The sequence below is a fragment of the Brassica napus genome, chromosome C1, assembly GCF_020379485.1.
Source record: "Brassica napus cultivar Da-Ae chromosome C1, Da-Ae, whole genome shotgun sequence".
Classification (NCBI taxonomy): domain Eukaryota; kingdom Viridiplantae; phylum Streptophyta; class Magnoliopsida; order Brassicales; family Brassicaceae; genus Brassica; species Brassica napus.
The window spans coordinates 2,154,944-2,173,093 of NC_063444.1; the positions used below are offsets into that span (position 1 = coordinate 2,154,944).

At 28.7% G+C, this 18,150-nt stretch overlaps 1 protein-coding gene across 1 annotated transcript; it reads left to right on the forward strand.

The window, feature by feature from the left end:
- Positions 1–13,016: 13,016 nt before the first annotated feature.
- On the forward strand, positions 13,017–13,834 carry LOC106374197 (auxin-responsive protein SAUR50-like). The gene has a single exon (XM_013814277.3). It carries the CDS (start codon positions 13,217–13,219, stop codon positions 13,538–13,540), a length of 324 nt encoding a protein of 107 aa, XP_013669731.2. The 5' UTR covers positions 13,017–13,216; the 3' UTR covers positions 13,541–13,834.
- The last annotated feature ends 4,316 nt before the right edge of the window (positions 13,835–18,150 follow it).

Consider the following 18,150-nt stretch of genomic DNA (forward strand, 5'->3'; position numbering starts at 1 on the left):
CAAGTCTCCAACTTTCGGATAACTATAAGGTGTTGAATCCGGATTTTCCTTGAGCAGCTATAAGTTGTTGTACCGGTTATAACCGCCAAGCACGGATTCTGCCATTGCCTTTATATCAAGTTATCAACCAAAAAAAAACTTAAATATTGTATATCAACAGCATTTCTTCAACCGTCTAAAAGACTAATTAAAACTACTTAAAAGCATAGCCTTGCCTTTAATGCTTTGTTCCAATTTAATAATCCACTAGATTTTAACCCATAAAAGAGCCGACATTTTTTTTTTAACAAAATTCGTTTTTTTTACAAAATCAAATGCGAGTATGTTTTAACATTTTATTTAAGTGTATTTGAAAACTTTAAATATATTATTTTATATTTTATTAAATATATAAATTATATAAGATATTAATTATTTTTTAATTATTTCAACCTGTTTCATTATGAATATTTAATAAAATTTTGTAATATATTTGACTAATTGTGTAATCTATATTTTGATAAAAAAATTTAACTACAAAACTTATTTGATGTCAGTTTATCGACTCTAGAATTGTATACCATATTTAATTTAATATGAATTTTTTTAAGTTTAAATGAATTAATTTTTTATTTATGAAAATATAAATGAAATAATCTATTGATTTAATTGATTTCATACTAAATGAAATTATTTTGTAGTATCTAAACCTTCAGAAAAAATAGTTGTAATTATTTTTATTTCTCCATAAACTATTTGAGTGTATTAGTTAATTATTTAATTTAAAAGTAATTTAAAAATATTAATAAACAGTCATTAAAAAATTATGACCTAATGTTTTATATTGTTTGGACACAAGATTAATTATTATGTTGTTTGGAACACATTTATTAGTATGATGTTGTTTTCCATAAGTATTCTTATTGAAGTTCTAATATTTTTATTAATTATTAATGACATTTAGTGGAATATAATATATGACTAAAGCCTAAAGGTTAGGTGAATGTTTATGTTTTTAAAAAAATCCAAAAAATGAAACGAATGAAATTTTTCTATTAGGATCTAGTTATGAGAAATTGCAACTAGATATTGCTAATTTTCTTGTTTAGTTATATATTATACATTAAATGATCAAATATCTAATACAGATTTCCTTACAAAATGTTGATCTCATCAAAAAGGTTTAAATATTTATCTAATTAAGAGTCGATTAGGACAAAGATGATTAGGACCTAGATTGGTGGCCCCTAAACGAATGGGTCTTAACTCCCAAGACAGTGCATGTGGGATTGTTTAAGGCAAACCATGTTTTGTTTTAATGATAGTAATAATCAATTTTAGAATATGACTGCCCATCCAACTTTCGAAGTTTTGTGACTAAACCAATCCCGTCGATTATGGAAAATATATTCTGTGGAGTTTTCTTTTTACTTTCACTTGAATGCGGTATAGGTTTGTAAAAAATGATGTTTTAGTCAAAATTTGTAACCAAAGAAGCTAAGTTTTGAAGACTAAAATAGCTCACTGACTGGTTGAGTCCAACACGAAAAGATTGTGTTTGAGGCACAAAATGTAATCAGATTTTTTACGCTAATATGTAAATATCAACAGCTTCCCTTCGTTTTTTGGGGGTAATATGAGAAAATACATTGAACGGGAGCGTATACAGAGCCGGCTAGCAGCACACAACGCTACTGCGTCAGAGCATTACACGTACGTACGCATCATTTTAGATAAGATTTAAGTTTCATATTCTTCTTTCCGATGCATATATATTTTCCCCCCGCGGGTGTTCAAATTATATATCCAAAGAATATTCTAAACGAGCTAAATTTTAATTGAGATTAAGAATGAGTTTCCAAGTTCGATTTCGTACTGTCCGAAATGAGAATTAGTTCTTTACTTCTTTCTAGATGAGATCAATGCAAACTGAACATAGTTTTTTCTTCCAGTCAAACATTATATATATCGGGAAACGAGATTGACAAAGTGTCCCTGCATATCTTAGAATAATAGTCTGCAAGATTATCTTTTACTTAACAGTACGAAGATCTTACAATATGATATTACCATAGATATTTACGAGATTCATTAGAAAATTGATATTACAAGTGCAGTATCTTAGGTAGATGAGACATCTATTGGAAGCAACATCAGCCTTAGCTTACCTTGCTTCGAAGAAAAGTGGATAAAGACATACAGCTTTTCTCATCTAATTATCATGTGGGAAAAGTTTCTCGTTTTCTTTCTTCAAATACTTTTTATTCATGGGATACGGATTAACAGAATTTAATGAAAATAGGTTGAAACATACTCTCCAACTACTCGAACTTTCTTTTTCAACAAAACAAAACTGTTTAGCTTATATATGTCCACATAATTAAAGGTCCACGACCACAGGGCCGGCTCAAACCTTTTACGGTCTCTGAGGCAAAATTAAAAAAAAAAGTGACCCTTGACCGATGAAATTGAAATTTTGAAATTGTAGCTACAGGGTAAAATAAAATCGTTTTCGTTTAAAAAGGTAAGCACAACCATAAAAATAAAATAGTCTTGCTCTTTTTATAGCTTATTTTTTCTTGAGAATGAAATCATGTTTCTACAAAAACATTCAAAATATAACATCTTTAGTCGGCTATACTTCAAATTCAAGTTAATTTCTAAAAGTTAAGTAAAAAGAAAAGTACGCCTGGATTTAAGAATCAAAAAATGAATTAATGAAGCTGAAAGTGAAAGTGAAATGGATACCTGAAACAAGAAAACAAAAAAAATCCTGAGACGTTTTAGAAAACGAAAAAATATTTTTCTCTACAAAAAAAAAAACAGTGATCTCTAAACAAAAAACAGGATAGTAAAACAATATTAAAAATCACTTATATAAACTAATCAACAATGCAAGAATCCTTGAAGAATCAATGATTTTGAGATTTTTAAAATTGTATTGTCATTGAAGACGTTTTGATGAAATATTCTCATGCCTAAAAAGCTCACATTAGGTAACTATTTTTAATGTTGATTATAATATTTTAATATTAATTATATTTTGGTAAAAAATTAATCAAATTAACATAAATAAGATTTTATTTCCGTAAAGTTAGATTTATAAATTTTGTATTTTACAAAACTAGAGTTGCACTACTACATAAAAAAAAATTATGGGCATGGGCGGGTGCACTGCTGGCCCCTGGTCATCAACCGGCCCTGCATGACCATGTAGTAGTACATGATAACCTGCGCACATGCGTAAAATTTTTATATTAATGTTTGTTCATTAAATGATTTTAACATTTTGTAACGTTATAACTTTTATCGATTGTAAAATAACGAATAAAAATGTTGGTTTATTAAATTTATCATCGTTGTTGAACAGTTGGCGTATTAAAACTCATTTTAATAATTTTAAGATTTCATATGCATAAAAGAAAATTAAGTTTTGTGGCTAAAACAAATCACCAAAACTAGATATGCAATATTAATTGTAAAATGACGAAAAGAGATTAGGTTTTCTGCTCTTGATTTGTTTACTATTAACTATTCATAAGTAATTTCATTTTCTACCTCTATAAGACTGTGCTTTCGTTCCCGTTTCTGTTTCATTGATATGAGTTTTTTTTCTTTTTAACTTTTTCTATGAATTCAGTGAATTACATAAGTGTCAATTAAAAAAATAGACATTTGTAAAAATTACTTCCACTCCAGATACATATCTAAGAATCAAAATTTTGAAGAAAATCACCTGCAAACTCAAATTATAAATGTATGTCTAGTATATATTCACCAGTTCGGTCTAAAAATCTAATTCTAGAAAAACAAAAGAAATTACTTATTTTCTTAGCATTCCCTTTTGAGGTTTAGTTATTTAAGAGTACACCGATAAAAATATATATAATACTTTACCATTTTATTATTGTATAGAATACTATGTATAAACTAAAAACTGTTTGGTTTATTAAATGATAAACCAGAAAACTTATAATAAATAGTTCAAATCTCTCATTCATACAATTATAATAGCTAGCTAGGGTACTAGAAAAAAACAAATATTAGACGAATGATCAAATCTCTCATTCTTCAAACAAACTCAAAATGAGGTGAATGGAATCTTGTCATGATATTTCATTAAAAGATTTTTAGGAATACAAATCAAGACTAAATTATTTAATCTGAATGAAATAATATATATATATATATATATATATAGTGCTTTCAATATTAAAAATCACATCGATTTGAAAAAGTATATTTATGGGATTGTCAGGATCAAATAACATATTAGAACCCACATATTTAAAAAATAATATGTATATATAAATGTATATACATTAGAGTAAGCACATAAATCAAAACCAATACCTTTTGTTAATTTACAATCATGTTTTTGGTAAATAAATCAAAATAATCATTTTATTTACTGGTATATAATTAAACTTTAATGATATTAACATAGATATATATACATATAGTATATTTTAATATAAATATTTATTATTGACATTTTCTACTCATAAGATTTTTATTAACATTTGTATATTTGCTATAACAAAAATTAAAACCGTTAATCACAAAACTTGTAATGTGAGATTTTTTTAATATAAATTTTAAAATTAAAATATTAAGATCTCAATAACTTTCCACTGCTGATATTGAGATTAACATATTTTTATATTTTTATATAGTATATAATTTAATTTAAATGATATTAATATATATATAATATGAATATCTATTAATGAGACTTCATTTTCATACGATTTATGATCATTTGTATCTTGATTGAACAAAAAAAAGGTTAAACCATTGACCACAAAAATTTTAATATGGAATTTTTATCATTTTTAGTATTTTATAGTCGTTTTAAGAGTTTCAAAATATAACGTATAAGAAAAAATCTAAATTTTTTTTATTATATACTTAATATGATTGTTTAATTTTTTAATAACATAAAATATAAGAAAAAAGAGATAAGGTACAAAATTTGTTATCAAATATGTATTATTCATAATAATTAATTATCATATATGTGTTAATCATATTAGGTAATTCCGTAGTTTTTATTTAAGGAAAGAAATAATATTCTTTTGTACACTATTGACCAATTTGATAGTAAGTTTGATAAAAGCTATAATATATATTTATATGGATCAATTTATTTTTTTAAGGATTCTAAGAATCTTCTTAATGATGACACGTTACTACGAAAACATATTGTAATGCCTTAGGATAGGATTCATATATAGAGGATATTTTTCTAAGTCATTCCATCTATTCATTGTTGTTGTTAGGTCTGAGAGTTCGGGTATCTGTTGGCATTCGGGTCGGATTTTTCATATTTCGGTTCTTTTTTATAACACCTCCTAGGTTCCATTCTAGTAAATTTGCAAGTACGGATCGGGTTCGGATATAACACATCAGTTTTGGGTCGGTTTTGTATCACATCATAGAACCCATAAAGTAAGCATATATCATTCGGATTCGGGTTATATCAAATCGGTTCGGATATACCCGAAATAAAATCTAAAATTTAAAAGTAAAACATAAGAAATATATATTTATTTATATATAATTAAGTATTTAAGGTAGTTATTTAAATTTTAAATACTTATTGTTAGACAACATATCAAAATAAATATGAAATTGAATATCTGAAGTATATATTCATGTTTCATATAATTATATTGTATATTATTTTGGACATTCAGATCGGTTTCTTCGGATATTTTTTCGGATTTTTTGGTTTTTCGGGTTACCCGTTCGAGTTCGGTTAATAACACTTCGGGTTCAGATATGTTTTGTACCACCTTACAAGATCCATTCGGATATTTTTTACATTTCAGACCGGATACGGATCAGATTTTTCGGTTCGGGTTCGGTTCGGATTTCGGATTACAGATATTATGTCCATGCCTAGTTGTTGTTAGTATCATATACTAATATATATATATATTAGACTTATAATTCATTCGTCCTCTTAGGATTTTTCATCATTTTATTGTTGAACATTAAACTCATTGGTGTAGAACAAAGTTTGTTTTTCTACATTTTTTTATTTGAGCAAAATGATCTACAAATTTCATAGTTAAAAATAATATAAATTGGAATGCATCATGTTTTTTTTTCTTAGAGCTGGCATTGGAATGCATCATGTTCGTTACTGATTTTAATCGTTTTCTAATAATCTAACCTAGGATCCGAATCATACTTGAGTCCACAAAAAGATATCCACAAGAAGCAACCCATCATTTACCAGTGAAATCTCACAGAGAAAATGAAAACCAAAATTAAGTTCCTTTTGCAAAGAGTATTTCCGTTTTGCATTATTGTACTTGAGACCCAGTTCAGACATCATGCTGTGAAGTGAACTCGCTATAAAGGTGACTCAGACCTGTTTTCATCTTTTTGTGTGTCCTAAATAGTTGTCCTTTTTTTGGTTTACAAATACCAAGACGTATTTTTAGAGTATTTTTTAAAAATATATAAGAACAATTGAAGGCCGGGGATTAACTGCAACATACCGTTGGAAAAGAAAAACGATCAGAACACACAGAAATTAATAAACAGTAAATTTTTTATTAAAAACAAAAAATGAAAAAGTAGGAAAAAAATACAATGAAAGTCTGAAAGAGGAGGCACATGGGGGTGTCTGCAAAGAAAAGGAAAAGGAAATTTGTTTGGAAGTGTCGCAGGCACACTCTCTCGAACGACATTTGACAACACTCCATCACTCTTCTTCTACTTTGTACTCTTCGGTACTGTACTCATTCCAAAGTTAATCACGCTCTTCGATGACACCTCTCAAGAGAGAGAGAGAGAGAGGCAGGTGTGCATTTTCTTCGGCCATTCACTTTAAGCTTTTGATATATTTCTAATATTAAGAACGGGTCCCCTATTAAGGCAATTCCATCGGCAGTATTTAGAGAGGACTTTTTCTTGGGTTCACCCCGTAGGGTGAACTTTTAGGTTCACCAACCAATAGAAAGTTGTCATTTTAGATCTAGTATCTTTTAATTAAAGAAACAAAATAACTTGCCAAATTATATTATGCTTTTAAAATAAAAAATAAAAAATTAAATAAATAAAAATAACAATAGTTCTAAAAAAATATTATTTAAAAAAAATATTTATTTTTAAGATTTAGAGTTTAGTGTTTAAGATTTATAATTTATAATTTATCTAAATGTTTAGTGTTTTTCCAAGGGTTTAGGGTTTACCTAAGGGTTTAGGGTTTACCCAAGGGTTTAGGGTTTACCCAAGGGTTTAGGGTTTACCCAAGGGTTTAAGGTTTTCCCAAGGGTTTAGGGTTTAGGATTAGAGTTTAGGGTTTAGTGTTTTGTTGACAACATGTTTAGTGTTTTTCCAAGGGTTTAGGGGTTTACCCAAGGATTTAGGGTTTACCCAAAGATTTAGGGTTTAGGATTTGAGTTTAGGGTTTAGTATTAGAGCTTAGGGTTTAGTGTTTTGTTGACAACATTTTTTTTTTTTGAATTCGTTTTTTATATATTATTTTTATTTATTTTTAAATTTTATTTTGAAAAAATAATATAATTTGCAAGTTATTTGGTTTCCTTAATTAAAAGATACTAGATTTAAAATGACAATTTTCTATTAGTTGGTGAACCTAAAGTTTCACCCTAGGGAGTGAACCCAACAATAACTCTTTAGAGAGAGTATCTAAACAGATAAAACAATATAAAACTCTAAAAGTAAAAAAAGGTAAAAAAAAAAATTCGAGATCCAATTCTTATTTGAGAGATCACAACCCTTAAAAATATTACATGTTCATATATATAGTTTAGTTACAGAAACTATGACAGTTTCGTAACTGTTTAACAACTGTATATGTATAAAGGATTCCAAACTTCTTAGCTTATTTCTAACTACAGAAGAATTAATAACTAACTACAAATTGTCGTAATGTGACAAAGAGTGAAAATTATCAAATTTAACATGTTATATATCCTACATATTACATGTCTTATAAAAATTCTGGTTCTTTAATGCAAATATTCCCAAGACCATCCTGGCCAGACTCGTTCGCTTTCCCTTGTATCATCCTTTAGACAATCTCTGATGGTACACAAAAATTTATTATATATTTCACATTTAAAATAGAATAACTCTATTGTAGAGTTAAATTTGTTCCAATGATTTATTCTATAATAGAGTTACTCTATAACAGAGTTACTCTATAACAGAGTGAAATATAGAGTAATGTTGCTTTTTATTCTATATTAGGAAGAAAAAATCAACATTACTCTATATTTCACTCTATTATAGATTAAACTATTAGAGCAAATTCAACTTTAGAATAAAGTTACTCTATTTTAAAATAAAATATAGAATAAATTTTTGTGTACCATCGGAAATGTGCCAGAGCACATTTGATAGATGCCTATCTATCATCCTCGGTAAAATGTTATATAATATCTATCCGATATTGACTTGTTTAAATAATATAAAATTAGTAGTGATGGATCGATGTTATATAGTTCACCTAGCCGTTCGAAGATGTAACCGCATATTTAGATTAGAGTTCCACTGGACACTGCAAGCCTTCAACTAACGTGACACATCGCATATCTCAGGAAAAAAAATTATTGTCCAATGAAATCGATCTTCGTATAAATAAGGTTATTAGATATTTAGCTACCAGAATATGTACTTTTTAGCTGACATCTACCTGTTTGAATAGCTTCAGTATTAAAATTTATATTTTGTTAGTTCTTAATATGTAATTTAATTAATATTACTATTTAATATGATAGTGACTATAATAAATCTAGCCATTTTTGTGAAATGATGCAGTTTAGCTAGCTCGTATCTAGCCCTGCACATAATATCCGTAATCCGAAATCCGACCGAATCTGAACCGAAAAACCCGATCCGTATCCGGTCCGAAATGTAAAAAATATCCGGATGGATCTTGTAAAGTGGTACAAAACATATCCGAACCCGAAGTGTTATTAACCGAACACGAACGGGTAACCCGAAAAAACCAAAAAATCAGAAAAAAATATCCGAAGAAACCGATCCGAATGCCCAAAATAATATACAATATAATTATATGAAACATGAATATATACTTCAAATATTAAATTTCATATTTATTTTGATATGTTATCTAACAATAAGTATTTAAAATTTAAATAACTACCTTAAATACTTAATTATATATAAATAAATATATATTTCTTATGTTTTACTTTTATATTTTATGTTTTATTTCGGGTATATCCGAACCGATCTGATATAACCCGAATCCGAATGATATATGATTACTTTATGGATTCTATGATGTGATACAAAACCGATCCGAATTCGATGTGTTATATCCGAACCCGACCCGTACTTGCAAATTTACTAGAATGAAACATAGGAGGTGTTATAAAAAAGAACCGAAATTCGAAAAACCCGATCCGAACGCCAACGGGTACACGAACGCTCAGGCCTACTCATATCTATACGGAAAACAGGTATACTGTCTCTCCGGATGAAAGTAACGGATTTAGAAAGATGGTTGCGTATCCCCTATATATTAAAGGAGAAGCATTTTTAAGGGTTTCCTTAAATGTCTATTGGTAGCATTGACGTGGCATCATGAGAAGCCTTTATTTGAGTATTCACATACGTGTCGTGCAGAGAACACACGGAAGCAAACAATATGAATTTAATGCAGCCATTACATTCCTTAATAATCTGGTCACTTTCTTTTCGACGATATTTTCCAATTTGACTTTCTTTTCAACGTAACTTTCTTTGTTTTCTTCTCGACGTAGAGACGATAAGAATTTGGTCACTTTCTTTGTTGTCTTAAAAATCTAGATATAATCATAGAGACGATCGTGTTGGTATGAGACAATATATACACCGGCTAAGACAAGAAGGCGAGCTTGGTGATTGAGTTTCCAGTACTCATGCGCTTCTTTTTATTCTGAGACAAGAAGCTCGTGAGTTCATGATGGCGTGAAGAATGTTTCCAGTTCTCACGAGCTGCGATTGATAATGATATGGGTTGATAGAGGAGATGACTCAGGCTGAAGGCAGAACACTGAACTTCGTGTTATAGGTACGGAAATAATAGCCGTTATTCTCTCCGCATGCAAAAGAGTAAGGCTGTGACAATCCAAGAGTAAATTTGAAACTCTCTTTAGGCAAGAGAGCATTGTCTTCAAAACAACTAAGCAAAGCCACAAAACCAACCAGTTTACCAGAATCCGTACGTTTGATTTCTAAGTCTTTGAAAGAGGAAGAGAAACCTAACCTTTATGAAACAGAGGACGACAAGAACAAGGTAGTACTGTACTTCACTAGCCTCAGAGGAATCCGAAAGACTTATGAGGATTGCTGCTGCGTAAGGACGGTGTTGAGAGGGTATCAGGTTGCGGTAGAGGAGCGTGACATCTCAATGGACTCCAAATACAGGAAATAGTTCAGATTGCACTAGGCGAAGAGAAACCTGTTTGTTTGCCTTAGGTGTTGATAAGAGGAGTCCACGTTGGTGGCATGGAGGAGATCAAGAAGCTCAATGATGGAGGTAAATTAGGAGAGATGTTAAAAGGGCTTCCTGTTTGTGAATCTGTAGGAGCTTGCGGATGCTGCGGGGATCCAAGGTTTGTGCCGTGTACAATATATTATTGAATTGAATTGTGACGATATCAAAACACTTAAAGCTCTAGACATCATATGTATCAACTCTATACAAACGCTAATATGCTCTTCTCTCATCAAGGCAAAAGAAAGACTTTTTGACCGTCTTATATGGTGTGTTTGTAAAGATGAAGCATTTATGCTTTGGCTGAACTAACGAGGTTGTTTTCAGATAAGCTGTTTGCTGTCTGAACTCACTAATATCTTGGCTTGAATTTTCAGTGTGCTTTGGTCTACCTTACTTGCTCTGTTTTTTCCTTCTTCACGACAGTTCTGTTTCTTTATCTTATCCTCCAGCAACTTACCACCTAAACATTGTTTTTAAATAAGTATTTTGCAGTTTCATTATCTTTTCATGTATTAAAATTATGAAATCAATTTTTGTCATTGCAGAGATGCGTTCTTCCAGTTATACATATGTTATAGGACATGGCTTCTTTCTCTTCATGGCATGTGTTGATTATATTATACAGTGTGATTCTATATTATTCTTATTAAATCTTAATTTAAGAGATCAATGCTTTATAGATTGATTATTTTCTAGCGAGACGACGCTATGGGGTTTGGGATATTAGAAATTCTAAAAATATGTATTTTCACTGTTGATTATGCTCATATGAATGCTTTGCTTTATCTTGGTCACTGAATACAAATACTTAAATATGAAACTCATACATTTTATTTTTTATCGTGTAATGTAGCATATAAAACATACGAGGTTATATTCTAATTGCTACAAAGTTCAAATAGAAAGTTGTGAGTCAATGAGTAAATCAGTATCAATAAGTTAATCGTTATAACTACCGTCAGTAGTTATTTATACACACACATTAATACATATACCATTTTCATCTCAATGATAATTTTTAATAAAATCAAAATGATGTTTGGTATACAAGGATATGACTTTTTGATAACACACCGTTAATATATATATTGGTTGATTATGCTTAATGTTATGAAAATGTTAAATTGTGTCAAAGTGAATATCTCTTTACTATAGGTAAAATGAATACTATTAAGTTGTCATTATTTTCTACGTATATTTTACAACAAAACTCAGTATTTTATTAAACGTTGTCATGTGCCCGGCAAATCTCGCTCAATAGCAAGAAAATCTTACGTTGATGGTTTAAATTCCATAACATATCAGTATAATATGACTAATATATATAATAATTAATGATTTTAATAATTTTTTTTATAATAATTTGTGTATTCTCCATCATTTTTATTTAATTTATATTATTAAAATAAATTAAATAATCAAATTAATCATAAAATTAAAATTTAGACTTTTTGTATATGGTGTATTTTTATTTTAAAAACGATTATAAATTACTACAACTGTTAAAATCCTCATATTAACTCTTTTTTGATTAATGATTTAACATTTTTATTATAACAAGATACACATGATCTTAAAACTATATGAGTATTAAATCTCATCTACTAGATATTTGAATATATATATATATATATTTTAATTTAAAATTTTGCAATGAGTTTTCAAGATTATTTATAAATTTTAAACTTATTAAAAGTCTCACATTGAATTTATTTTATCAATGATTTAAACAATTGTTATAAAAGATATGAATGATCATAAAACCACATGATTATGAAGTCTCATTTAATAGATAACCATATTAAAATATATTACATATATCTATGTTAATATCATTTAAATTTAATTATCTACAAAATAGATAAATGTAATTGTTTAGATTTATTTACCATAGTATAATAGTAAATATACAATAATAATTTATTTGATTTATGTGTTTACGCCAATTTAATTATATATTTGATAGTTAACGATTTCTCAATTATTTAATATATATTTATTATTTGTTGTTACATAATATGTAAAAGAACGCAAAATAAGTAATAATATATAAATTCATTGACGTCAAAAAAATATATGTATATATATATATATATATATAAAGTCATTTATATATACAACGTTCATCCCACATAAGGTACCGGTAAGTGGTTATTACTCGATATGTACATATTTTTTAACTATTATTAAAATGAAAAAAATGTATAATAAAACACTTAATGTTTATAATCACAAAATATTATTGTTTTCATAAATTCATCTCGCACAGGGTGCGGGTTATCATCTAGTAGGCTTAGAATTGAGTTTAGAAAAATAAAACATAAGCGATTCTTTTTTTTTTTTTTTTTTTTTTGAAACACAGCGATTCTTTTGCTTACCGATTATTTTTATAACAAGTAGTCATACATACGTGTTTGAAGTGAATATTTAAACCAAGAAAAAAGGAAAAATAAAATATAGAAAAACAATATAATATTTATGGTGTATCTTGGTAAGGACCAGGAGATCATTGGGGCCACAATGTCACAAAGAGGACCAACAATGAGAGTAAATCCTCAGCTGGCCTTTGCCATTTTGGCTCCTACCTTCTCCTTCCACACATATGCACATGTCTTCATGTCCTTCTCGTAATCTTTATTTATAAGTATATACTCCTCAACTCCTCAATACCCATCTCCTTCGACATATCTATCTCTCTCTCCTTCCACACACAACTAAAGGCTTTTCTCTCTCAAGAACCCAAAAATGGCTATAATGAAGAAATCTTCAAAACTCACTCAAACAGCAATGCTGAAGCAGATTCTGAAGAGATGTTCTAGCTTAGGGAAGAAAAATGGAGGAGACTACGATGAAGAGTGCCTTCCACTCGATGTACCAAAGGGACACTTCCCTGTCTATGTGGGAGAAAACAGAAGCAGATACATTGTCCCAATCTCCTTCTTGACTCACCCTGAGTTCCAAACTCCTTTAAGCCGAGCTGAAGAAGAGTTTGGATTCGATCACGACATGGGTCTCACCATTCCTTGTGATGAACTCGTCTTTCAGACCCTAACCTCAATGATCCGATGATATCTTCAGTTAAATCATTTGAAGAAGAAGCAGAAGGAGATGGTTAAAGAAAAAAGAAGACGCTTATCTTTACAAAAAAAATAGCACTCTTCTCTTATTTAAGTTTTTTTTCTTCTATTTTAAGCCCATCTAGGGTTTTTTACGAGTTAATTTACTCGTCTAACAAGAAAGAAACCCGTATGAAATAGAGATTATATGGGTTTAGATCTGTAAAAAGAAGCATGTAATGTTTTCCTCGCAGATTTTGATTCTGTGAGAGAAGTTGATTAATGCAAGAAAAAGTATTCCTCGACCTGTTTATATTTTTTCTATTAGTTTTTATTGATTCCAGTGCAGTTTAATTTGTTGTTGTCATTTACCTCCTAAAACAAAATAATTTAAATAGCTATTTCACAGATTTCAGTACATTTTGAGCATTAACCAGAAGAAACGATGTTTAACTTTGGACTTAACCAAATAACTTCCATGTGATACCAAAATAATTAGGGTTCTTATACAGAGAAGATTATATGTCAAATCATGTACATAAGCTTTTGAAAATGCATGTTTGAACATGGGTTTGTCAGAGAATGTAGGGTACTTTATCATGTACGTACGGAGCCAGATAAGATTTTCTACATTCGTTTTGAAGAAAAAGGTTACTAGTATTAGGATTGAAATTTTAAATGCCAATGAGATCCGTTAGTTCGGAAACGTTCAGCATATACTTGTCACCATTTATGTTTAATGGTGGTTTGGACAGAAATTAATGGCCACCAATATTTTGAAAGAGTTTTTTTATGTGTAAATAACTAAATATGGCTAACTCACCATATGCAATTCGAGAAAACACATCTGTAATTATAACTACCAGTTCCTCATCATTACTGGTTAGTGCCGGATATTTTATCCGTTAAATTTGATTTGATTCGTTATTCGTTTCGATCTGAAAATTCCGGATATCCGTAAACTTTCGAAGCAACTCAAATACTAAAAATCAATATCCGTTTAAATCGAAGCAAATCACAAATATTAAAATTTTGGGAAGCGGATATCCGCTCTGATCCAGAAATATATAAATACATGTATATCTTGATTATATTTAAAGTTTTAAATGTATAAAATTATATAATTATTATTCTAACATATGGTTTGACAAATTCTATTTACATTATTACTTATATAAAAGTATTACATAAAAAAGAAAAAATTATAAGAAAAAATTATGACAATTATAACTTTTTCTTAAGTTTTATGTTATTATAATTGTTAACTAGGTTTAAAAAATTTACAAGATATGTATATTCACTACTTCTTTTAATTTTTATTTTATATATCATGGAAAAAAATTACAAAACAAATTTATATCAAATTTTTAAGATTATTTGTATTAATTTAAATGAATGAGATGCCGTAAGTACTCATAGATATCCGCAAATATTTATTTATTTTTTGGATATCCGTTTTTCAGATATCCGTATTTTTTCGAAGCAAGCAAATCGAAAATTAGATACCCGTAACATACGAAATAGATCACGAATACCTTTGAAAACCTGGATTCACTGTACTAGATTACTACTATCACGGGAATGCATGTTTGTACTAGATTACTACTATCATACCGCACTAACCACACTAATTGTTTTTTTTTCAGCTAATTCACTGTACAGTAACTAAACAGTCTAAACTGATAGTAATCATTAAAAATAAATATCAGTTATGCTAGTAAGTTTCAAACATTAATCTACGTTAAAACTTAAAAATGAAGATTTTTAATGAATGAAATGAATATTATTTTTTATATGAATAAATGAAGATTTTTTTTCACTTTAAGATCAGTTGATATCTTTAATTAAAATGTTCTTTTTTTTGTCAAAGTAATTAAAATGTTCTAAAATGAAATATCAATCGCGTGTTGAATATTTTGAACACCAAGACGTAGAAAACTTGCATATGAAAAAGGTCATAACGTTGTGTACACTCTCAAAATTTGACAGATCCTTGAGTTTAACTATATTTTGCTTACTTGATTTATACTTGGAACTTTTTCTATCTTATAGTCCCCCTCCAATATCTTTTGGATAAATTTCTTATACCAAAACTAAACTAATTTTAACGTTGATTGATCACCACTGAATTGTCTCATTCCACAATATTGTATGTACGTCCTAGTGGAAGTTTATTAATTCCTCATTCAACAAAGGGCTGACTTCTTTTTATCAACTAGAAAAATGCTAAACATTGGAAATGTTGAATTCACTTTAAGAATATCTACTTTATGTTTGTATAAACATATACTAAAGCAGAGAATGACCTGAATAACTACACATTTATATTTTACAAACATTCAGTACTGTAAAGCAAAGAAGATGATTCAGTGCATGGTAATGGAAGTAGTTGTATTGAAAAGGACTTTACAAATGATATTGAGCTGTTTCCAAATATGGCGCCCCTTAATCATTTTTAAAGTCGGCATTATATATGTGTACTGCATGCGCAATAAAACGATTCCTTCTACGGCTTTTCCATACTCCGTACAGGTATTAAAGATGCATTTAAATAGTTATTTAATTGTTGTAAAAAGGTTGGACGTCCTACGAACAAATATTAAGTCATTTGCATAATTGATTTATATTTAAAAAGTTGATGGAGAAATTAATCACGCTTTTAAACTCTAGTTTTGAATAGTCGTTGATTTCTATAATTGATGCAAGATTTTTTCACGTATTCGAGTTCTATTGATTTTATATCCATCGTCTGCGGCGATTGCATTAGCGCTAAATCGCTAGTCAGGCGCAGTATTACGAGGAACACTTAAACAAATGCTTAGGAAGAACACTGAAAATATAGTATAATAATATGGATTGTTTGGTTTTAAATCCTACCGTTAGCATTAAGCAAAATTATTTATATCTAGTTATATGACATTACTTGACCACTACAACATACTCATATTGTTAGTCTACAGTCGTACAGTTGAACCTTAGTATTAAAAAGCTTATATCAACATAATCAAACAACTATTGATTGGTAAATTAGATGACAAGTAAAATAGATTCATATTGAAATATAATCCACTATACTAATAGAATAGTAGAATATAATCCAATTATATTGTAACTAGATTATTTTGGTGATAGAATAGAATACTTGCAAGTTGTAATTAACAATGCAACGAATGTCATTTGTTAGTTAATAATTTAGCAGACACTATGATCTCTCGTGATCACTTTTCAAAAAAGCAAATCATAATCATTTAGAAGGATTATGATTCATGACGACACGTACTACTCAACGAATGATCTTACAGCAAATAGTGTCTTACTTTATGAAACGTTCAAATTCTACTTGTGCATTAACAATTACTCCCTAATGTATGTGTCGATTTTTAATGTCGGCTGGATTATTAGATTGGTTAAAAGAGTTAGAGATATTCAGACCATAATTCTATGGGTTCGGCCCAATTTAGGTATTTAAACAAATCAAGATCAGGATTAATCGAATCCGTATTGTTATTAATCTTGGCAGAAGTGCATCAACTTAATCCAATCTTTTAAAAAGGTTATGGTATGAACATAAACTAAAACGCTTAACATTCTTACGGTAGAATAGAGGTTATTAACTTAAAATATTTAAGATATTAAACAGTACATCGTAAAATTATTAAAGTGATTAGTGCTTTGATGAACACTTACGCATCATCCATATGATTTACTAAGATATTGTTGTCTACTTAAAGTATAGTATAATTTAACATTCTCAACTGTTTTTATTGAGTACTCAATTTTACATAAATACAAATTTTATAATGCAACTAAATCTATAGATTATTATTAATGTCAACTGATTTGATCGCGGCATTTATGTTCGGTATTTTGATATGTTCAATAATATGTTGCATGTACAGTTCTGTGTTTAGATAATTTTGTTTTTTCTATTGTTCCTCTTGAAATTTAACCGAAATATTCGTGACCAGATTTAAATTTAGGAAAAGCGATAACCATTACTCATAATAAAGCCATATGTTTCTTCGTTTATTAGAAGCTGGAGATTTTTTTTTTGTTTGAGACATTTAAAGTGGGAAATTCTTTTACTGTTAAATAAGCTTTACATTTAGGTGATATGGTGGAGGTACCACGTCTACCGTACCAATTAAATTATATTATGATGTTGGTTAGGATGAGAAACATATTTTAAAATATCAAATACCAAATACCCAATTCTGAGGAAAATAAACAAACGCTCTCGTATTTGATTACTAGCAAACCTAACACCTACAAATTTAGTTTTTTTTCTTCTTTGCTATTCTTACAAATTGCACCAATTAACTATATATAAAATCATTTTATTTGATATGTTTGAAAATAGTATAAAATTTGCATAAAACCTACAAAATATTAATTATATATAAGAATGATATTTAAAAACTATTTTGTATGTATTGCTAATATGATGCTAATAATCTATGTTGTGTGTGGTATGACAACTTGGTAAAACATATGTAGTTGTATCGATATCATATCTACTAATAATAGCAATCCTTATTAATTCAAAAGGTTGTGAATTCCATTGAAAGGTTGTGTCTTTTCAACAATTAAAAGTTGTGTCTTTTTATTTAAAAATAACTATTT